We start from the raw sequence: 24,416 nt of genomic DNA on the forward strand, positions 1-24,416 counted from the left end.
TTTAAAGCATTTAAAATTCTCCGCATTTTTCCAAGGTTGCTATAAAATAGCTCTACCGAGATGCATAGTCTGCAAAACTGTGTTTATCAATCCTTAAATAAAAGTCACAATTTAATTTCAGATCAGATACAGAGAGAAATTTTCATGCTGCACAGTTTGAAATGGATTTTTTTAATACTCTGCAAAAGATCGTTGAGCACAGTGACCCTGCAATAAATTTGGTCACAATCGAAGCTAGCATGGAACAATGAATTATATCTCTGGCTGCTACCCATTCCTTTACTTAGATAAAACTGATTAAGAAGCTTTTCAAATGTACAAAGCACACTTCACCATCTAATCTTTAATTGTTATCAAATGATTAATGAATTTTCGGCTGAGTAAGTCTTTTGTAAAATGCACCATACCCTATCAAACCTGATTTAATTTGTTCTGCGCCACTTTAATCGTTTTTTTAAATTCATTGATGAGATGAGGGTGTTGATGGACAGGCCAGCACTTATTGCCCATCCCTAATTGCCCAGATGGCAGTTAAGAGTCAACAACATTACCGTGAGTTTGAAGATACATGTATGCCAGGCCAGGTAAGAATGGCAGTTTCCTTCCCAAAAGGATATTAGTGAACAAAATGGGTTTTCCAACAATGGTTTCGTGGTCATCATTAGACTCTGAAATCCAGTTTATTTTATTGAATTCAAATTCCACCATCAGCCATGATGGGATTGGAACCTCAGAGTTCCCAGGTCTCTGAGTCATCAATCCAGTGATAATACCACAAGGCCATCACCTACCCCAGTGTGAGAATGGGATTGAGTTACCTGAAAGTTTGTACACTTTCAGCAATCAATAAATCATGGCATCAAGCAAAACCGGAGTCAAAGGGAGTTAGAGGAAATTGTCTGCTGATTGGAGTCATACACAGCACAGAGGGAGTTGTCAGAAGTCAGTCATCACAGTTCCAGGATATCTCTGCAGGAGTTTGAAAGTTGTAAAACGTTTGAACTTGAATACTACAGTATTTGCAATACAATTCAACTTGTTCTTATACAGCATATTCCACTCAATACAAATGGAATTATCCTTTTTTTTTAACATTTACAAGATGTATTCCACATCAACTGACAGTAAAAACATTCAAATTGGAAATTACAGCAAGTGCAATAAACATAAAACACTACACACAGTGTTGCATTCTGAAACAAAAACAGAAATTGCTGGAGAAACTCACCAAGTCTAGCAGTATCTGTGGAGAGAAAGCAGAATTAACCTTTCTTCACTGCACCTGAAATGTTAACTCTGCTTTCTCTCCACAGATGCTGCCAGACCTGAGTTTCTCCAGCAATTTCTGTTTTGTTCTTGATTTCCAGCATCTGCAGTTCTTTGTGTGTATGTGTGTTTCACTCCTAGGTTGGTTAATACACTTGCAGCTCTCTTGATTCACAACATACACTGTTTGTAAGTATAAAGCCCAAGGGTTCTCCAGTTCCTGATACCTCAACATATTGTGGCACTGTTCTGCCCTTTGATCATCTGCCCCAACATCTAGTGTGTCCCTCAGTTAATAGTTCTGGACCTTGAAATGTACCAGCATACAACTCCTTGCACTACAAGGCCAGTGTGTTTTGGGCATGCCAAAGAATTCTTTTTTCATTGAGTTGTGATCCTCCAAGGTTTGTCTTGGTGTGCACCTCTGGGAACACAGACTCCTACATCACAGAGTCTCTTGGGGTGTACCCCAACGCGTTCCAACATATCTCTCCCTCTCTCTGTGTGTCTCTCTTGGTCTTCTTTGCTAAGGCACATTCCAGAATTCCCTTATGCACTCATGGACAGACACGATCAATGTGGCATATTACTGAAGACAGTCCCTTCTACAGAGTAAGTGGCAGACTAATCATCATAAATTCAACAAATGAGGAAGCTATCACTGGCTTTCGGTTTTGAATTTACTCAATAGGAAGTGATACTCCTGACAATATCACTGCTTCTCACTAGAGATTAAAATATGTTGAAGCTTTGGATCAGGGATTACAATCTAAACTCTCTAACCCAGACACAAGAGCGTGAGTATGAAGCCAATGTTTTATCAGTCAAAGCACCAGCTGCAACAATGTCAGAAAATAACATTTAAGAAAGTAAAAACTTCATCCATCCTGTAGTTTTTGAGTTGGTTTACACAGAAGAACTTAATTTAATATGATTTAATCATACTACACCAGTGACAACTATACGACCTGCTAAACCAAAGTGAGATATTTAAATGGTTTTCAGGCTTGGAATAGTCATTGACTTCACTTTGCAAAGTATGATACATATAATTTATCTCATAACCTCATAATACAAACAAACCACATGTCTGTCAGAATGATCATACACTATCATTCTGAATCTTTACAAAATAATGAGAAAATCTCTGTCAGAACCACAAACAGCTTATTCATGCAATCAGCCACAATTATTGTAGAATATTAGTCATTAATTAAACTTTTTTTTCAATCTGTTGGATAATTTAACAGTGCACAGTAAATTGATGCTGAAAGGCATTCAGTAAGAAGATGCTGTATAAATCTGAGTGAGTCAGAACTCTGCAATTTCTGTTTGAATCTATTCAAGCTACACAGGATGACATTGCTAATATGTTAAAGAGGCTCTTGTTGGCTTGATGAAAGATCATTGAAATGTTAGCTCTGTACCACTCTCTCTCTCTTCAGATGCTCCACCTACTGAATGACTTCACTATTTTATATTTTGTTTCAGCAGCTGTGACATTTTGCTTTTATCTCATTGACTTGAGTTGTGGCAGCCACAGCATGGAAAATCTACAGGACAATGCAATTCAGAATTTGGAACCATGAAGAGCAGTAGGGATATGAAAGGCTGGAAACAGCTCTGAAACAGTGATTGACTGGTGTTCAGGAACATTGCTGGAATCCATCATACGAGGAGATGATCTGTGCATCCCACAAGTTCCAGTTTTAATGTAAATAACGGTTCCATTTAGTTAATTCTTTGTGAAGCCGGGTATTATGGGAACTAGCAATCAATGCTAGTGTTACGGTGCATGCTGGGATACTTGGTCAAACTTGTTTTGCTGACTGCGTGAGCTTGCAAGAGCCTGAACAAAGCTCTGCTCAGTCTCCCAAATGCTTTTGTTCTAATAAACGGTTTCTGGTCCACTTAAATTTGTTATTTTGGTATTATTTTACCTACAACATTTTGCCTTGATAAGATGAAAGTTTTGTTTGGAGACGATAACTTTTGTGTTCACTTTTTTAATTTTAGGATCATTTTCCGCTGAAAACCAAAAGATTCAAAGGCTTAGAAATTGATACAATATTCGGAATTAATAGACTAGGATGCTGGCTGAGGGCAGGTATCCCACATTGCAGCGTACATTTTGGGATTTGAAACTAATTCCACTTGGTCACCATATTCTACTTTCATTTATCAGTGATGCACCTTTAATTAGTGTAAGGCAGGACATCGATCCAAATCCAGGAGGAAATCACAACTCATAGAGCTGCTAAGCAGTCAGAGACTAGCCCTAGTAGCCCTGCCTGTAAAGTAGGGGTGCTGGGTGAAAGAGGAAATGCTCGACGTCTAGAAACCCAGGAACATCCAAGATTTTACTGAGGTCAGGTTGGTTGGCTTCAGCAAAGGCAGGTAAAAACAATGACTGCAGATGCTGGAAACCAGATTCTGGATTAGTGGTGCTGGAAGAGCACAGCAGTTCAGGCAGCATCCAACTAGCTTCGAAATCGACGTTTCGGGCAAAAGCCCTTCATCAGGAATAAAGGCAGTGAGCCTGAAGTGTGGAGAGATAAGCGAGGGGAGGGTGGGGGGTGGGGAGGAAGTAGCATAGAGTATAATGGGTGAGTGGGGGAGGGGATGAAGGTGATAGGTCAGGGAGGAGAAGGTGGAGTGGATAGGTGGAAAAGAAGATAGGCAGGTAGGACAAGTCCAGACAAGTCATGGGGACAGTTACTGAGCTGGAAGTTTAGAACTAGGGTGAGGTGGGGGAAGGGGAAATGATGAAACTGTTGAAGTCCACATTGATGCCCTGGGGTTGAAGTGTTCCGAGGCAGAAGATGAGGCGTTCTTCCTCCAGGCGTCTGGTGGTGAGGGAGCGGCGGTGAAGGAGGTCCACGACCTCCATGTCTTCGGCAGAGTGGGAGGGGGTGTTGAAATGTTAGGCCACGGAGCGGTGTGGTTGATTGGTTCGGGTGTCTTGGAGATGTTCCCTAAAGCGCTCTGCTAGGAGGCGCCCAGTCTCCCCAATGTAGAGGAGACCGCATCGGGAGCAACAGATACAATAAATGATATTAGTGGATGTGCAAGTAAAACTTTGATAGATGTGGAAGGCTCCTTTAGGGCCTTGGATAGAGGTGAGGGAGGAGGTGTGGGCGCAGGTTTTACAGTTCCTGCGGTGGCAGGGGAAAGTGCCAGGATTGGAGGGTGGGTTGTTTGGGGGCGTGGACCTGACCAGGTAGTCACGGAGGGAACGATTTTTGCGGAAGGCAGAAAGGGGTGGGGAGGGAAATATATCCCTGGTAGTGGGGTCTGTTTGGAGGTGGCAGAAATGTCGGCGGATGATTTGGTTTATGCGAAGGTTGGTAGGGTAGAAGGTGAGCACCAGGGGCGTTCTGTCCTTGTTATAGTTGGAGGGGTGGGGTCTGAGGGCGGAGGTGCGGGATGTAGACGAGATGCGTTGGAGGGCATCTTTAACCACGTGGGAAGGGAAATTGCGGTCTCTAAAGAAGGAGGCCATCTGGTGTGTTCTGTGGTAGAACTGGTCCTCCTGGGAGCAGATCCGGCGGAGGCGGAGGAATTGGAAATACGGGATGGCATTTTTGCAAGAGGTAGGGTGGGAAGAGGTGTAATCCAGGTAGCTGTGGGAGTCAGTGAGTTTGTAAAAAAATGTCGGTGTCAAGTCGGTCGTCATTAATGGAGATGGAGAGGTCCAGGAAGGGGAGGGAGGTGTCAGAGATGGTCCAGATAAATTTAAGGTCAGGGTGGAATGTGTTGGTGAAGTTGCTGAATTGCTCAACCTCCCTCAACCTGCGGGAGCACGAGGTGGCACCAATGCAGTCATCAATGTAGCGGAGGAAGAGGTGGGGAGTGGTGCCGGTGTAATTACAGAACATCAACTGCTCTACGTAGCCAACAAAGAGACAGGCATAGCTGGGGCCCATACGTGTGCCCATGGCTACCTCTTTGGTCTGAAGGAAGTGGGAGGATTCAAAGGAGAAATTGTTAAGGGTGAGGACCCGTTCGGCCAAACGAATGAGAGTGTCGGTGGAAGGGTACTGTTGGGGACCTCTACACCTCCATCTGCCATGACCAGGGTCTCCAAGCCCTCAGTTTTTTCCTCTCCAGACAACAAACCTTTATCCACTCACCTCCATAACCAGCGCTCCTCAAACATTCCAGAAGATTCCCATGGCCTCGGAACCTATTCCACCATTAACCATGCGGCTGATGCAGCTACCACCCCCACGCTGATTGATGATGTCACTTCCGACCCCATTATGGCCACTCCCACAACCACTTCCACCCCTTACAATTCCTCATGCATCACACCTGACATCACTTCCGCCCTTCACATCATCGATGATGCCACACGCTCAGTGACTTCCGTCACCCCTCCTGCCGTGGTCATCACCACTTCCGCCCCCACCAGCGCCACTCACCTGCATTCAGCTGACATGCCCCCCACAGACCCCAATTTCACTATCCACACCCCCCAGAACCCTGAGGGGAACACTACCCCTGCTTATGCCTCCACCCTCATTCCCCCCACCATCACACCCACTGCAGTTACAGGTTCCGCCCCCACTCCCAGCTCTACACCCACACCAGATCCCAGCTCCCAGCCCTGCCGAGTTTTCACCATCCCCCCAGACCTCCCCCTCACTGAGGACGAACGATCAGTCCTCAGGAAAGGACTCACCTTCATCCCCCTCCGTCCATGCATCAATGAATTTAATACACGCCGTGATGTCGAACAATTCTTCCGTCGCCTCCGCCTCCGAGCTTACTTTCACAATCAGGACTCCCGCCCACCTTCCGAGGACCCCTTCGCTCACCTCCAGCACACTGCATCCACCTGGACACCCCGTGCTGGCCTATTACCTGCCCTCGACCTCTTCATTTCCAACTGCCGTCGGGACATTAACCGCCTCAACCTATCTACCTCCCTCCCCCACTCCAACCTCTCACCCTCACAACGTGCAGCCCTCCAATCCCTCTGCTCCAATCCCAACCTCACCATCAAGCCAGTGGATAAAGGAGGTGCAGTGGTAGTCTGGCGCACTGACCTCTACACCGCTGAAGCCAAATGTCAACTCGAGGACACCTCTTCCTACTGCCCGCTCGACCATGACCCCATCGCCCATCACCAAACCATCATCTCCCAGACCATACAGAACCTCATCACCTCAGGAGATCTCCCACCCACAGCTTCCAACCTCATAGTCCGGGAACCCCGCACTGCCCGGTTCTACCTCCTTCCCAAGATCCACAAGCCTGACCACCCTGGCCGACCCATTGTCTCAGCATGCCCCTGCCCCACTGAACTCATCTCTACCTACCTCGACACTGTCCTATCCCCCCTAGTCCAGGAACTCTCCACATACGTTCGAGACACCACCCACGCCCTCCACCTCCTCCAAGACTTCCGTTTCCCTGCCCCCCAACGCCTCATCTTCACCATGGATATCCAATCCCTCTACACCTCCATCCGCCATGACCAGGGCCTCCAAGTCCTCCGTTTTTTCCTCTCCAGACGTCCCCAACAGTACCCTTCCACCGACACACTTACTCATTTGGCTGAACTGGTCCTCACTCTTAACAATTTCTCCTTTGAATCCTCCCACTTCCTCCAGACCAAAGAGGTAGCCATGGGCACACGTATGGGCCCCAGCTATGCCTGTCTCTTTGTTGGCTACGTAGAACAGTTGATCTTCCGTAATTACACCGGCACCACTCCCCACCTCTTCCTCCGCTACATTGATGACTGCATTGGCGCCACCTCGTGCTCCCGCAGGTTGAGGGAGGTTGAGCAATTCAGCAACTTCACCAACACATTCCACCCTGACCTTAAATTTACCTGGACCATCTCTGACACCTCCCTCCCCTTCCTGGACCTCTCCATCTCCATTAATGACGACCGACTTGATACCGACATTTTTACAAACCCACCAACTCCCACAGCTACCTGGATTACACCTCTTCCCACCCTACCTCTTGCAAAAATGCTATCCCGTATTCCCGATTCCTCCGCCTCCGCCGGATCTGCTCCCAAGAGGACCAGTTCCACCACAGAACACACCAGATGGCCTCCTTCTTTAGATACCGCAATTTTCCTTCCCACGTGGTTAAAGATGCCCTCCAACGCATCTCGTCTACATCCCGCACCTCCGCCCTCAGACCCCACCCCTCCAACCATAACAAGGACAGAACGCCCCTGGTGCTCACCTTCCACCCTACCAACCTTCGCATAAACCAAATCATCCGCCGACATTTCTGCCACCTCCAAACAGACCCCACCACCAGGGATATATTTCCCTCCCCACCCCTTTCTGCCTTCCGCAAAGACCGTTCCCTCCACGACAACTGGTCAGGTCCACTCCCCCAAACAACCCACCCTCCCATCCTGGCACTTTCCCCTGCCACCGCAGGAACTGTAAAACCTGCGCCCACACCTCCTCCCTCACCTCTATCCAAGGCCCTAAAGGAGCCTTCCACATCTATCAAAGTTTTACTTGCACATCCACTAATATCATTTATTGTATCCGTTGCTCCCGATGCGGTCTCCTCTACATTGGGGAGACTGGGCGCCTCCTAGCAGAGCGCTTTAGGAAACATCTCCGGGACACCCACACCAATCAACCACACCGCCCCGTGGCCCAACATTTCAACTCCCCCTCCCACTCTGCCGAGGACATGGAGGTCCTGGGCCTCCTTCACCGCCGTTCCCTCACCACCAGACGCCTGGAGGAAGAACGCCTCATCTTCTGCCTCGGAACACTTCAACCCCAGGGCATCAATGTGGACTTCAACAGTTTCATCATTTCCCCTTCCCCCACCTCACCCTAGTTCTAAACTTCCATCTCAGTAACTGTCCCCATGACTTGTCTGGACTTGTCCTACCTGCCTATCTTCTTTTCCACCTATCCACTCCACCTTCTCCTCCCTGACCTATCACCTTCATCCCCTCCCCCACTCACCCATTATACTCTATGCTACTTTCTCCCCACCCCCACCCTCCTCTAGCTTATCTCTCCACGCTTCAGGCTCACTGCCTTTATTCCTGATGAAGGGCTTTTGCCCGAAACGTCGATTTCGAAGCTACTTGGATGCTGCCTGAACTGCTGTGCTCTTCCAGCACCACTAATCCAGATTCAGCAAAGGCAGGTCAGAGGGCATGCTGCACAGGGCTCCGTGGGACAGGCGGATGTAGGAAGGGGATGGGAGTGCTACCATTGGCACAGGGGACTGGGATGGAGGCAACCCAGCTTTCAATGACCAACAAGGCTGCATGCTGGGCACAGACTTCTCCCACCACCCAATAAACTGGAGCAGTGATGGGATGAGGCCTTTAACTGGGCACTAACAGCCCACTTAAGGATCAATTGGTCCAGAGTAGTTGGTCCACCCAACATCTCCCCTCCTGCCCAGAAAATTATAATGGGGCGGGGCATTGGCAGGTAAGCTGTCAAAGGCCCTAATTTACGGTCTAACTTCTTGTGTTCCAACTCATGGGTGGCAGTGCCCCTCCTATCGTATTAGCTTAAAATAAAAAAGACTGAAGGTTTATGAAAATAAATAGAAAATTTGTACATGCAGTCCTTCATGTTTTATTCAATGTCTTTCTCTGGTATAGTTCTTGCCAGTGACTATGATTAAATTAGCAAATCCTGACACAGTTTAAAGCCAGGTTAGACTTAAAATGTTTCAAGATTTGACCTTAAGCTTGAGTCCAGTGTTTCCAGTAAAATACTGCAGATGCTGGAAATCTGCACTAAAATACTGGAGACTCAACAAGGCAGGCAGCATCTGTGGAGGCAGAAACAGAGTGAATGTTTCAGGTCATCATTAATAAGACCCTGTTTTATAGGCCGTTAATTACAGCATTCAGCTTCTTTTTTGTTCAGTTCTCTGCTGTAAGACAAGTCCTTGGTGTTTATTCAATTATTCACCGAACAAGGCTAAGTGTCATGTCTTTTTTTAGATTAAAGGCAAGGTGTGCCACAAGCCTTTCTCAACTGCAATAGGTATTGAACCCCATGCTGTCAACATTAGTCTGGTCTGCATATGGCCGTCTTAAGCTCACCAGTGCCTCATATTAATGCAGCATCACATTAAAGGCACCTTACCTCCATGTAATGTGCTTGAATATGGCAGAGCTAAACTTAAATCAGCTACTGACATATTTTTCAAACAGTACACATTGTGTTGATCAATTATTTAAAACAAATGGGAAAACATAACTTTGAAAGAGCTCCTTTCATGACTGACAAAATGTCAAAGTGAAAGCATTTGTCATGAGTCTTTGGAACTCTCTTCAGTAAACTCTCTTCATTAAAAGGTGGTGGAGGCAGTCTCCTTGAATATTGTCAAGGCAGAGGTAGATAGATTCGTGTTGGTAAGTCAAGTCATCGTATTCTTAATAGACCATAGGTTTGCTCTCTCATTAGAGAGAGACAACTGTAGGAGGTTTAACCTGAGTGCCACCATGCCTCAGGCAAGGGGAGAGATTAAGAAGGTGGGATTTTCATCCTAATCTCAGCCAATATTGAACAAGGGGGTGAAAGGTTAGCGGGAGAAGCAGGAACATGGCTTTAAGGTTTCAGTTAGATCAGCCATGATCATATTGAATAGCAGAGTAGGTCTCATAGGCTAAATGGCCTACATTTGTCAGTCCAAAATATCCTGTACACAAAAAGCAGGACAAATCCACCCCGGCCAATTACCACCTCATCAATCTACTCTCAACCATCAGTAAAGTGATGCAAGGTGTCATTAACCATGTTACCAAGCAGAACTTGCTCAATAATAACCTGCTCAGCAACGCCCAGTTTGGGATCTACTAGGGCCACTCAGTTTCTGACTTCATTATAATTATGGCTCATACATGGACAAAGAGCTGAATTCCAGAGTTGGGTGAGAGTGACAGCCTTTAACATCAACAGCATTTTTGACTGAGTGTGGCATCAAGGAGTGCTAGTAAAACCGGAATCAATGGGAAAATATGGTTAGAGTCATACCGAGTACATTGGAAGTTGTAGTGTTTGGAGGACAGTCATCTCAGCTCCAGAGCAACTCTGCAGGAGTCCCTCAGGGTAGTGTCCTAGATCCAACCATCTTCAGCTGCTTCATCAATGACCTTCTCCCCATCATAAGGTCAGAAGTATGGAATGCTCACCAATGATTGTACAAAGTTCTGCACCATTCACAACTCTTCAGATACTGAAGCAGTCGATGACCAAAAAGAGCAAGATCTGTACCATGTCCAGGCTTGGGCTGAAAAGCAGCTTAAAACATTCGCATCCCGCAAATACCAGGCAATTATCTTCTCCAGTAAGGGACAATCTAACCATCAACTCAGGACATTCAATGGCATTATCATCACTAAATCCCCATTATCCACATTCTGGGGATTACCACTGACTCGCCATATAAATATAGTGTCTACAAGAGCAGGTCAGAGGCTAGAAATACTGCAACAAGTAACTCACCTCCTGATTTCCCAAAGCCTGCCATCATCTAGAAGGTACAAGTCAAGAGTGTGATAGAATACTCCCCAATTGCCTGATGATTGCAGCCCCAAAAACTCTTGAGAAATTTGATTTTGATCCCATCCAGGACAAATCGAACCACTTGATTGGCATCACATCGACAAAAATTCAGTCACTCCATCAGAGATGCTCAGTATCAACAGTCACAATGTACCCTGTTAACTGTGTGGCCGTACAGGGTTCTGTGTACACCAATTGGTGTTAGCACACTGATCACAGCACTGACTTCCAATTCGGAAGTCACTGCCTCACCGGGGTGGCACGGTGGCTCAGTGGTTAGCACTGCCGCCTCACAGCATCAGGGACCGGGTTCAATGGCCGCCTCGGGTGACGTCTGTGTGGAGTTTGCATATTCTCCCTGTGTCTGTGTGGGTTTCCTCTGAGTGCTCCGGTTTCCTCCCACAATCCAAAGAGGTGCAGGTCAGGTGAATTGGCCGTGCTAAATTGCCCATAGTGTTAGGTGCATTAGTCAGGGGTACATATAAGGAGGTGGGTTACTCTTCAGACGGTCGACGTGGACTTGTTGGTCCAAATGTCCTGTCTCCACACTGTAGGGAATCTAATCTAATGGTCTTCGAGGGCCTGTGTAGCTACAAGAAAACATGAGGGAATCCTGGCAGGGTGTGCTTTCCACAAGATGCACTGCAGAAATTCACCAAGGCTCCTCAGACAGCACCCTTCAAACCACAACCACTACCATTGAGAAGGACAAGGACTGCAGGCACATGGGAACACCACCACTTACAAGTTCCTCTCCAAACCACTCACCATCCTGACTTGGAAATATATCGCGAATCATTCAGTGTCACTGGAACAAACGTATAGCATCCCATCCCTAACAGCATTGCCAAGTGCAGCACATGGACTGCAGCAATTCAAGAAGGCAGCTCACCAACCTCACCTCAAGAGCAACGAGGGACGGACAGTAAATGCTGACCCAGCTAGCAATTCCCGCATCCCATGAGTGAATTTAAAAAAAGCACTGGCCATGTAAGATGTCCAGATTGAACTAAGCTTTAATTTTACTCAGTCCTTTAGTTTTAAAGGACTTCAAAAATATTTTAATTTTGCAAATTCTCCAATTCTTCTTTGAATTTTTTAATACATAATTACTAGTTTGGTCTGAATAACAGTAAGAAGGAGTGGCATTAACATTCACTGTAGCAACAATCCACTGAAGCACTTTAAGTTAATTGCTGTTTCACTTCTGATGATAATCCATCTCCTTCACACTCTATGTTAAACAGGAGAATAAATTGCCAGCAAATGACACAATACAAAAATAGCACAAGATTACTGCTCTTCAGCTTTACAAAACCAACTAAATTAAATGCAAAGTCTAAATTTAGCATTTGAGTCAATACCCGTGTGTAATTATGATGCTCATTCTATACAAACAAGAAGCCACAAGGAAAGCTATCATTAGCCGTGACCAGCACAATGTAGGAATCTAAAGCCTCCATCAAAAAAGACAGCATAAAATAAGAGATCTAAAATAAAGCCGAGATAGGACATTGCAGGAGGAATAAGAATGATCCAATGTCAAAAATCCAATTATTTCCAATAGCTGCAATTAAGGGCAGCTACTTATCTATGTCAGAATTGCATGCGGGACAACAGCATGAACAGCAACAATACAGAGCCTCAGCCCTATGAAACGCCATGAGAGAAGCCTCTTTAACTGTGCCATCTGTTCTTTACAGTCAATTAAAGGCAGGAACAGGACAGCTTATGCAGATTCTCTTAAAAGTTGCCATTCCTCACATAAATCAGCATTTTTCATTGTTAGAATTGTCCAATTAGGTGGTTGTAGATAACAGGTGTAACTATAAATGGAGTGAACAGATGGAGCTGCAACCAGCACTTCAAGAGGTGCAAGTGTCACACATTGACGTCAATTCCTAGTCTTCATTGCTTTTCCCAATTAATTCCCCTATTCCCTGTGGACAATGACTTTATGCAGCATCCATGAGTATCAGCAAAGCTCTATGATCTTTGTATCCGACAATCATGTGCATTTATATAGCACTTTACTCAGAAAAAAATTTCAAGACCCTTTATTTTATGAGGAGAATATGGTGGTCATTTGTAGAAAAGTTAGGAGGAGAGCAAAAATCTAGTCAAAGAGGTTTTTGAAGATGGAGAAGATGGAGATAAACAGAATGGCTTAGGGAAGAGGTTCTAGGGAGTATCTCAAGTGGACAAAGAGCTCTAAGTTGCTGAGTTGGCTGTACTTATGTCAGGATTTACAGAAAAGCTATCTAATTTACAGCAAAGACACTTTAAAAAGAACTTCCTTAAATGAGAAAGAACTCAAGACCAAAACTGCAGTAACTACTCCTGATAAAAGCCAGGTAATTTCTCCAGCAAACTGCAGGAAGCTAAGGACAATAACATAATACACACTGAGTGTGTACAATTAATCCCAACCATTTGCAGTTGTGTAGTCTCACAGTATGATTGATGGGGGAGTCACCCACTCAGGGATGATCATCTCCCCACGACTAGTAGTGTCACTAGTGGAAGTAATGGCATAGTGGTAGTGTCACTGAGTTAGTAATTCACAAATGCTATCTATTCAAGCCAAACAGATAGTAAAATCTGGATTCAATAAAAATCTTGAGGAATTTACTCCAGCCTAATGCTGACAGTACAACTACTGTTGATGATTGTAAAAAAATTGAACTGGCTCACTGTGCCCCTTTAGGAAAAGAAATCTGCCATCTCTATCTGGCCTGACCAACATTCTGGGCAATTAAATATAGGCAATAGAAGTTGGCCTAGCAAATGACACCCCCATCTCCTGAACAAGTAAATATGGTCATTTCTGAGCTGTCATTGGGAAATGATCATGAAAGCAACTGAAATGTTCGAAAAACATAACTCATTCACTCATCATAGAGCCAATCATAAAAACAGGAAGATACTCGATCTATTAGATCTGTGTTCGAGCTAAACAATGAGTTCCACTCTCCAATTCTTTCAGCCTAGACTCAAAAGTCTTCCTGTATCAAATATATCTCCAAAGATGTGCAGGTTAGGTGGATTGGCCATGCCAAATTGCCCATAGCGTTTAGGGATGTATAGGTTAAGTGTGTTAGTCATGGGAAATGTATGGTTACAGAGAAAGGGTAGGGAGACAGCTCTGGGTTGGATGCTCTTCAGAGAGCCAGTTAGGCCGACTGGCCTGTTTCCATACTGTAGGAATTCTATGATTCTGCGAACTTCTCCTTTGAAAGTTACCAGTGAATCTGCTTCCACCATTCCTTTGGGCTGTTTACTCCAGATTATAACTACTCATTACATGTAAATAACTGTCATCTTGCTTTTGCCTCATATATAATTTGTCTTACGTCTACGTTGGTGTTACCAACACTTTTGCCAATGGAAAAAATTCTCCTCACTCAATCAATAAAAAACAAATCGTGCACAGATGGAAAATCATTAGCTCTACCAAATAAACACTAAAAGAACTGCAGATGTTGTAAATCAGAAACAAAAACAGAAACTGCTCACAAAAAGTATTAGGTCTGGCGGCATCTGTGAAGAGGAATCAGAGTTAACTTTTCAGGTCTGGTTCTGAGGAAGGGTGACCGGATCTAAAATGTTAACCCTGGTTTCTCTTCACAGATACTGCCAGACGTGCTGAGCTTTTCCAGAAACTTGTGTTTGAGTTAGCTCTGCCAAACTTGGTCTATCTGTCACTCCAGTCCTACCTCAGGATAAAATCTTCTAGGGGAAAGTGAGGACTGCAGATGCTGGAGATCAGAGCTGAAAATGTGTTGCTGGAAAAGCGCAGCAGGTCAGGCAGCATCCAAGGAGCAGGAGAATCGATGTTTCGGGCATGAGCCCTTCTTCAGGAATGAGGAAAGTGTGTCCAGCAGGCTAAGATAAAAGGTAGGGAGGAGGGACTTGGGGGGTGGGTGTTGGAAATGCGATAGGTGGAAGGAGGTAAAGGTGAGGGTGATAGGCTGGAGTGGGGGTGGGGGCGGAGAGGTCAGGAAGAAGATTGCAGGTTAGGAAGGTGGTGCTGAGTTTGAGGGTTGGGACTGAGACAAGGTGGGGGGAGGGGAAATGAGGAAACTGGAGAAATCCGAGTTCATCCCTTGTGGTTGGAGGGTTCCTAGGCGGACGATGAAGCGCTCTTCCTCCAACCGTCGTGTTGCTATGGTCTGGCGATGGAGGAGTCCAAAGACCTGCATGTCCTTGGTGGAGTGGGAGGGTGAGTTGAAGTGTTGAGCCACGGGGTGGTTGGGTTGGTTGGTCCCGGTGTCCCAGAGGTGTTCTCTGAAACGTTCCACAAGTAGGCAGCCTGTCCCCCCAATATAGAGGAGGCCACATCGGGTGCAGCGGATGCAGTAAATGATGTGAGTGGAGGTGCAGGTGAATTTGTGGCAGATATGGAAGGATCCAGCGGGGCACTGCTGACCTTTACACCGCTGAGACTAAAGGCTAGCTCACGGACACCTCCTCCTACTGCCCCCTTGACCATGACTCCACCTCCCACCACCAAACCATCATCTCCCAGACCATCCATAACCTCATCACCTCAGGGGATCTCCCATCCACCGCCTCCAACCTCATAGTCCCACAACCCCGCACCGCCCGTTTCTACCTCCTGCCCAAAATCCACAAACCTGACTGCCCCGGCCGACCCATTGTCTCAGCCTGCTCCTGCCCCACCGAACTCATCTCTGCATACCTCGACACGGTCCTGTCCCCCTTAGTCCAAGAACTCCCCACCTACATTCGGGACACCACCCACGCCCTCCGCCTCCTCCATGATTTTCACTTCCCCGGTCCCCAACGCCTTATCTTCACCATGGACATCGAGTCCCCGTACACCTCCATCCCTCATCACGAAGGACTCAAAGCCCTCCGCTTCTTCCTTTCCCACCGTTCCAACCAGTACCCTTCCACTGACACCCTCCTTCGACTGACTGAACTGGTCCTCACTCTGAACAATTTCTCTTTCCAATCCTCCCACTTCTTCCAAACCAAAGGAGTAGCCATAGGTACCCGCATGGGCCTCAGCTATGCCTGCCTCTTCGTAGGATATGTGGAACAGTCCATCTTCCACAGCTACACTGGCACCACCCCCCACCCTTTCCTCCGCTACATCGATGACTGTATTGGCGCTGCCTTGTGCTCCCACGAGGAGGTTGAACAGTTCATCCACTTTACCAACACCTTCCACCCCGACCTCAAATTTACCTGGACCATCTCAGACTCCTCCCTCCCCTTCCTAGACCTCTCCATTTCTATCTTGGGCGACCGAATCAACACGGACATTTACTATAAACCGACCGACTCCCACAGCTACCTAAACTACTCCCACCCTGCCCCCTGTAAAAACGCCATCCCATATTCCCAATTCCTTCATCTCTACCGCAACTGCTCCCAGGAGGACCAGTTCCAATACCATACAACCCAGATGGCCTCCTTCTTCAAAGACCGCAATATCCCCCCAGACTTGATCGACAATGCTCTCCACCGCATCTCTTCCACTTCCCGCTCCTCCGCCCTTGAGCCCCGCACCTCCAAATGCCACCAGGACAGAACCCCACTGATCCTCACCTACCACCCCATCAACCTCCATATACATCATATCATCCGTCGTCATTTCCGCCACCTCCGAACGGACCCCACCACCAAGGATATATTTCCCTCCCCTCCCCTATCAGCGTTCTGAAAAGACCACTCACTCCGAGACTCCCTCGTCAGGTCCACACCCCCCACCAACCCCCTCCACTCCCGGCACCTTCCCCTGCAACCGCAAGAAATGCAAAACTTGCGCCCACACCTCCCCCCTTACTTCCCTCCAAGGCCCCAAGGGATCCTTCCATATCCACCACAAATTCACCTGCACCTCCACGCACATCATTTACTGCATCCGCTGCACCCGATGTGGCCTCCTCTATATCGGGGAGACAGGCCGCCTACTTGCGGAACGTTTCAGAGAACACCTCTGGGACACCAGGACCAACCACCCCGTGGCTCAACACTTCAACTCCCCCTCCCACTCCACCAAGGACATGCAGGTCCTTGGACTCCTCCATCGTCAGACCATGGCAACACGACAGCTGGAGGAAGAGCGCCTCATCTTCCGCCTAGGAACCCTCCAACCACAAGGGATGAACTTGGATTTCTCCAGTTTCCTTATTTCCCCTCCCCCCACCTTGTCTCAGTCCCAACCCGCAAACTCAGCACCACCTTCCTAACCTGCAATCTTCTTCCTGATCTCTCCGCCCCACCCTCACTACTAGTCTCTATGAAGCTTTACCAAAGTAGGACTCACTTGTTTCAGAAGAGTGTTTTAAATGCCAGAGCTATCTAACATCCATCAATTCGAAGAATACGTATGAATAGCAGTAACACTAAAAATCAACAGGCACCCTATAAAGAGTTAGAATTGATCGGAAGTAAATTATATTTATGTGCAATCTTCACAGGGAAAGTTTGCAACAATGGATAACGGTCAGATGAGGTGCCAGATCAACATTTCTTACACTATCCAATTTTTCCACTGCTCCTGTATTTATTCAGGGACAGAATCTGGGTGGCTTCCAAGTTGGGTTAAAATCAATGGAAGGCTAATAAACAATTTATAAGGTGTCTCCTTAATTCTGGTGCAAGATCAGAGTCAACTCTATTTATATATACTTAAAAAAAATTGATTCTCTCAATCTTCCACCGGTTACAGCGGATGTTCAGGAAAGCCTCAGAGTAAATTAGAAGGATTAATTTTCCTTCTATGCCTGAGCAAACATAATGTGGTTACCAGATGCCTCAATGTCCTGTAGACTTGGTTCATTTTGGGCAGTGGACTATGGTAGGTGATAGCCGGCAGCTCCAGCAGCTTTAATACTGCAACATTGGAAGGAGATCATTCTCCAGGCTCAACAAAGTAGTATTGTGAAAGAAAGGCTCTCATCTCTGAGGGCTGGAAGGATTGGCTGGCAGGTAGAAAGCAGTCAGCACAGTAGTAATCAAGACTGAATTTGTGGTTCACCCTTGTTCCTCCTCCCAGCCATACAGAAAGAGACGGGAGTTTAACTTTGAAATCACTTCAACTGGAAAATACAGTAAACCCAAACATGGCAAAAACTAAATAGTTATTAGGGAAAAATAAATACTGTGGGCATCAAAGGGCCATGATTTGCTTCTGAAATTGGCTGACAGCCTGGCTCAGAAGACATTCCATCCACTCAGTAACACCCTAGTGAACAATGCCATTGGAACAACTCCAGTATTGTGCCATTGCCTCCCATTTTCAATGATGTACTGTCCCATTTCTAAGTGAGCAGTTAATCAATATCTTTCAATAGCTTCACCTAATTTTTATAACATAAACGCGAAAACAAAGGCTTTCCGCAAAAGATATATATTTCTTTATTAAATCTGTATCTATACAAGTTCGAAATACATAGAGTCATAGTCATAGAGATGTACAGCATGGAAACAGACCCTTCGGTCCAACCCGTCCATGCCGACCAGATATCCCAACCCAATCTAGTCCCACCTGCCAGCACCTGGCCCATATCCCTCCAAACCCTTCCTATTCATATACCCAACCAGATGCCTGTTAAATGTTGCAATTGTACCAGCCTCCACCACTTCCTCTGGCAGCTCATCCCATACATGTACCACTCTCTGCATGAAAAGGTTGCCTCTTAGGTCTCTTTTATATCTTTCCCCTCTCACCCAAAACCTATGCCCTTTAGTTCTGGACTCCCCCCATCACAGGGAAAAGACTTTGTCTATTTATCCTATCCATGTCCCTCATGATTTTATAAACCTCTATAAGGTCACCCCTCAGCCTCCGATGCTCCAGGGAAAACACCCCTAGACTATTCAACCTTTCCCTATAGCTCAAATCCTCCAACCCTGGCAACATCCTTGTAAATCTTTTCTGAACTCTTTCAAGTTTCACAACATCTTTCAGATAGGAAGGAGACCAGAATTGTCCACAATATTCCAAAAGTGGCCTAACCAATGTCCTGTACAGCCGCAACATGACTTCCCAACTCCTGTACTCAATACTCTGGCCAATCAAGAAAAGCATACCAAACGCCTTCTTCACTATCCTATCTGCCTGTGACTCCACTTTCAAGGAGCTATGAACGTGCACTCCAAGATCTCTTTGTTCAGCAACACTCCGTAGGACCATACCATTAAGTGTATAAGTCCTGCTAAGATTTGCTTTCCCAAAATGCAGCACCATGATGACAAATTAGTTGCTGCTTTATTAATGAGTCACATCCAGGTTCAATGTTAGCCTCTTACAACAAATCATGTCACTACTTGTTTCAGAAAACATAGAAAGGCTCTATAAAGAGTGTTCAAAGATAACCTTCGAACCAAACTGAAATTATGCACTGCACAGGCTTAAATTAAAGTCATATAAATAAGTCCACAAGAGTCAGTTACAGATCCCTAATTAATAAAGCTTTACATCACTGTTATAATGTTAATACTTGTTCAATCACATGGCCGATAGTTAATTTTAAGATCCTCACAGAGACAGATAACTTTTTAAAAAGTGGCAAGTGAAAATTTTAAGTTTTAAGATGTTAATTATAACAAGTTACCAATATCACTCTTCGGCAATTCCTACTTAAAACTGCAGAGCAGAAGTAGAAGCACATAACAATCTTTAAAACTTATAATTGTAAAGTTAAGACTAGATATGCCTATTATCCTTCCATCGACACCACTGATAGGTCCAATTTTATTTATTGTTCATTTTGAAGCTTTTTCTCCCCTGCCTGTTCAGCGATTAGGTAATATCCCATCTACTAAAAACTGCTTCCTCAATAGGTGTCTCTATATTAGATATTTTCCAGTCAGATTAGGAAACTTACAGTGGAAAAGATCATTGTTGTGGTATCATGGACCAAGAATTTCTGCTTTTAGCACCATGATCCAGCTATCAGTTGTACTCATTTACAGAAGGATTTTTCTCAAGTATTAGCTGAATGGAATTTTCACAATAATTAAATATTTTCAATTAGTATCTAACCCAGCATCTGTGAGAAACCTAATTTTAAATACCCAAAAATGTGCAAACATTATACAGAATCTTTTATTACAGAATTATAGAATCATTTCAGTACAGAAAGTGGCCTTCAGCCTGTCTTGGCTGCACTGACTCTGCAAATGATCAATACATCCCATGCCATTTCTGTCTTTGTCCTGTAGCCCTGTACATTCACTCTTTTCAGGCAACAATCCATTTCCCACTTGAATGCCTTAATACATCCACCAGCCTCTCAGACAATGAACTCCACATATTTACCACTTGGTGCCTGAATAAATTTCTCCTCATGTCTCTGTTGCTTATTTTGTCAATTGCCTTAAAGCTGTGTCCTCAAGTTTTCCAACCTTCCATCCAGTGGAACAGTTTATCCAATTCCCTCTGCCCAGGCCTCTCATCATGATTTTGAATGCCTTGATCAAATCTGGTCTCAAACTTCTCTTTGTCAAGGAGGCAGTCTTAATTTTTCCAATCTATTTATGTAACTGAATTTCCACACCCCTGGAATGATTCTCATTAACATTTTCCACACACTCTCAAGTATCTTCAAACCTCTTGTAAAGTATGGCATTAAGGTCTAACTAGATAAATATTCCTGTTGACATCAAGCCAGTGTTTTATAAAAATTTAACATAGATTCCTTGCCGTTATACTCAGTGCCATAAGTCACATTCAACACATTAGTTTCTGAGTAAATTAAGAAAATGTATTCAGAGGTCTTTTTTTATTAATGTGTGTGTATTAATGCATTTACACTCTAAAGGAGCTCGATTGTAAAATCCTACTAGATGTTCCACAAATGGGCATTGGGAGCAGAAATCTTGTTACAGTGATGAATTAGATTTGAGGATATGGTCAGTTCTGTAGAGGTACCAGCTCCAAGTGCAAGGCAAAAGATCACAGAAAATCAATTTGCAGTGTTCCAACTTGCTGTAAAATATATATGGTTCATGAATGTATTGTGAGATGTCTGGATGAGTCAATGACTACACTTCAAAAAAAAATGAAGAGCTTTGGGATGTCTTGAAAGATACTTTATAAATGCAAATCTTTCTTCAACAACGGATAACACCAATTGAAATGATGGTTTAATGGACAAAGTACAGAGATGGCTAGTTGTACAAAGAGACTTAGCTGTAGCTCAGTGGGCTTTGCAGCATATCTAGCAGAGTCCCATCAGTAAAAACATAGGTTTTGCCAAAGTGTTAAATTCAACATCAAATAGCAGGGCAATAAGCTACCTTTTCGATTGGTTTAGCCATTTTCAGGCAAAAAGTGCTCTGGAACAAAAATGGAGGAATCAAAAGAGAAACTCCAGACCATGGTATTATTTCATCTCCTGGCTTATCTCAAATTTGAGGGTCTTTGCTGATGATTCCCAATCAATCAGATTTTTAAACTGACTTTTCACTGCACAAAGCTGAACTGCTTACAAGTAGACAAGTCAACAATGGGCAATGGATTTATGAGAGAGTTATCCCTGATGGCATGCATGATATCTATCTTTCAAACAACATCACTGGAAGTAAAATGAGAATTAGATTTATTGTCACATGTGCTCAAGTATAGGAAAGCAGGAGTACAGTGAAAAGTGTAAAAGGTCGCCATTCACCAGCGCTATCTTGGTCACAAAATGACAATTAAACAAAACAACAAAATAACAATAATTGCTTTGAAAACAGCTGAAATAAAAGAAAAAAAGCCAAAAGGAAAAAAAATTCCAGATCTTACAGCTTATCTGTCCATTAGCTCAATGCTGTGTACAAATTGGTTGTTAAAGTTTCAACATCATAATTAAAACCATATTTCATTGGCTGTTAAATGTTCAGGATGTTCCGTTGTGATAAACTGAATCTTTAAAATGAAAACTCTTCTTTCTGCATAGAATACTCTTGTTTTGTTACTATTCTTGTCTGATTGTGAACATACTTGATCAGAGCAATTATAATGAGGGTTAATTTTAAAGTATCACACACTTTGTTTTTCTAGGAACAAAGAAAAATGGACTGTGCATGTACAAAAGAATAATAAAAGTCAGAAGAACTGCAGATGCTGTAACTGAAACATAAGTTGTTGGAAAAGCTCAGCAGGTCTGGCAGCATCTGCGGAGAGAAATCAGAGTTAACATTTCAAGTGACCCCAACAGTTAATTCTGATTTCTCTCCACATATGCTGCCAGATCTGCTGAGCTTTTCCACGAATTTCTGTTCTTCTACAAAAAGAGGTTGTTTTTTTCCCAAGTGACCACACTGTAAATGAATTTATTTCGTTTATATAAAATTATTTGAAAGACACTATATAAATTCAAGTTTTAACTAACATTAAAGCGGGGGGGACAGGAGTGGTGAATAGAACAGGGTAAGGGTAAATGTGGAGCAATAAATCAGCCTTGGTATTAATGAATGGGACAGCAGACTCCAGGGGGCCTGAGTGGCCTATTCTTGTTCCTAATTCATAAGTAACTTGTATTTTCCAGCAGTAGCTGTGCCTTTCTACAGGAGAGGCCTGCTGATTGTCAATGGAGGTGTGTGGTGGTGGGAAGGAGGAGGGTCAAGCGGGCAAGGGATTGTCCTGCGCCTTTTGATGCTGGAATTAACACCTAGACAAGAGGTTAGTTGGAAGTGGGGTGGATCTGCTGGACTGAACTGCAGTACCCGACAGCCGACACTTTCTGTGCAGCTAACAGTCTGTACAATAACAAAATGCACCCGAAAGCGCGCAGACATGGGGAACCAGCAGGATCTGCATCCATCACCAGTTTTGTTCATCCCATTTCAACCGGCGACAAGCGTACACAGGCAACTCCCAGAGATTCAACATTCCCAAATGAGGTGTGCGTTTCTCCAATAACGTCGACCTCCTATCACCATCCATCAAATCCACACATTTGCACATTTTATGGGGTGAGGGGGAGGGAGGATTTAAAAAGAGACAAATGACTTTGCATGAAATTTAAACAGATGGAGTGTGTGGACTAGTCTAGTCCTGGGTTCCATGTGTAAGCTGAGTGCTGTGTCAGCGTGTGTGCAGGGGGCAGCGGCCACTTACCCAGGACCGAGCCGATGAAGATGAGGATTTGCACCCAGGTTGTGAAGTCTCGGTAGCTCTGCACCTCGGTGTGCTGCCGCAGGCTGGCGGGGGGCTGGCTCCCTCCCGCGGTGCTGCCGTCACTGAGGTTACTGAGCTCGGCCGTCCTGGTGTCTGAGCTCCAGCTCACAGGGGAGCTGGCGTTCTGCTCCATGGTACTTGCAGCTTCCATGTGTGACATCGTCAACTTCACCCCCACCCAAACATCTCGCAGAGGAGAAGGAGGAGGGGGGGGGGGCACCAAAACAGAGATTCTCCCCACCCACAACAAAAAAAACTAATATCCCTCCCTCTTTTACTATTCTCACCAAGAGAGATGAACCAATTCTAAAGCAGCGTCCAGTAGTTCCCTAGTTCCAGTTGCAATTCGCCCCAAGCTGGTTACTGTACCATCCACAAGACCACTGCACAGGCGGGAATGAAATTCGTCAGAAATCGGTTGCCTGGTGACGACAGTGTAAAGGGAGACAGAAAAGGAGAGAGAGAGAGAGAAACTACTTTCATTTCACCCATTCCATCCCTCTCCTTTCACTCTGGAGGTCTGCCCACCTCTAGTCTTCGCGAATTCTCCCTTCGCCCACGGTGAATCTCTCCTCACGCTGTTTCTCCATGGGCTCCCCCGCTCACCCAGAACAGCACGGATTTATTTGACTGCATTACTGGAACACGGCGCCAGCAAAAACAGCTTCTCCTCTCCAGTGACTCTATTCAAAAGCACTTTTTTTTTCTCTTCCAGAGCAGTATTTAAGAAAACCTGGTAGCAAAACAACGGCTTTTTTTTTCTGAAAGAGGCATTGTCTCCGTCTAATTTTATTCGCCAACGTCAGCCTATATAACTCCATCATAATTCTTCATCAGGTCAAAAAAGGACGCTGTTCAAACTCCAAACCCCAGAGGCACTATTTTATCCAAGAAAGGAAGTATTCGAACATTCATCGAGATTTACTGGGTTTTTTAAAATTTCAGAATCTGTTCCGTCATGGAGAGACCTTCCCATTATTACCTGCATTATCTTAACTTAGACATGCAGTTGTGGACATTAAATCAACGGATCCTCCTTGAATAAATATCTAGAGAACAACAAAATCTAACACCAATCATTAAACAGATATGTGTGGAAATTTAATATTTCTGATACTTTCTGGAGAACATATTTGTACTGTTTGCAGAGATTTACTCCGCCTGAAAGCAAGAATCAGCAATATTTATGGGTTTTGTGCTGTATTCTAGCTGAAAGCTGTAGATCAAGGGTTTAAAATTGGCCACACCTCCAGCAAAACTGTTGGAATACAGCACCTGCATCTACCCATTCTGGATTAGTGGTGCTGGAAGAGCACAGCATTCACAAACACCAGCAACAGTTCTCCTTCAAGGTCCTCCGCTCCACGCTTGCAGCAATGCACCGGCACCTAACCTCTCTACAGTCAGCCCTGCCTCAGCTGAGGGCCACACTCTCTCAGAATTGCAAAGGACCCACTCTGTACTCCCACTCT

The 24,416-nt window shown here is 45.0% G+C and overlaps 1 protein-coding gene across 2 annotated transcripts in view; it reads right to left on the reverse strand.

The window, feature by feature from the left end:
* gpr176 (G protein-coupled receptor 176) overlaps positions 1–23,799 on the reverse strand; it is a 55,584-nt gene extending 31,785 nt beyond the window's left edge. The window contains exon 1 of one of the 2 annotated variants that reach the window (XM_072569087.1): positions 23,232–23,799. Coding sequence is in view for 1 of the 2 variants with exons in the window: in XM_072569086.1 (XP_072425187.1) it covers positions 22,885–23,104 (220 nt within the window). In the remaining variant the exon portion in view is untranslated. Of the gene's footprint in view, positions 1–22,884 lie in introns of both variants that reach the window. The other variant, XM_072569086.1, reaches the window with a different exon arrangement.
* Between the last annotated feature and the right edge of the window lie 617 nt (positions 23,800–24,416).

The sequence above is a fragment of the Chiloscyllium punctatum genome, chromosome 4 (genome assembly GCF_047496795.1).
Source record: "Chiloscyllium punctatum isolate Juve2018m chromosome 4, sChiPun1.3, whole genome shotgun sequence".
NCBI lineage: Eukaryota > Metazoa > Chordata > Chondrichthyes > Orectolobiformes > Hemiscylliidae > Chiloscyllium > Chiloscyllium punctatum.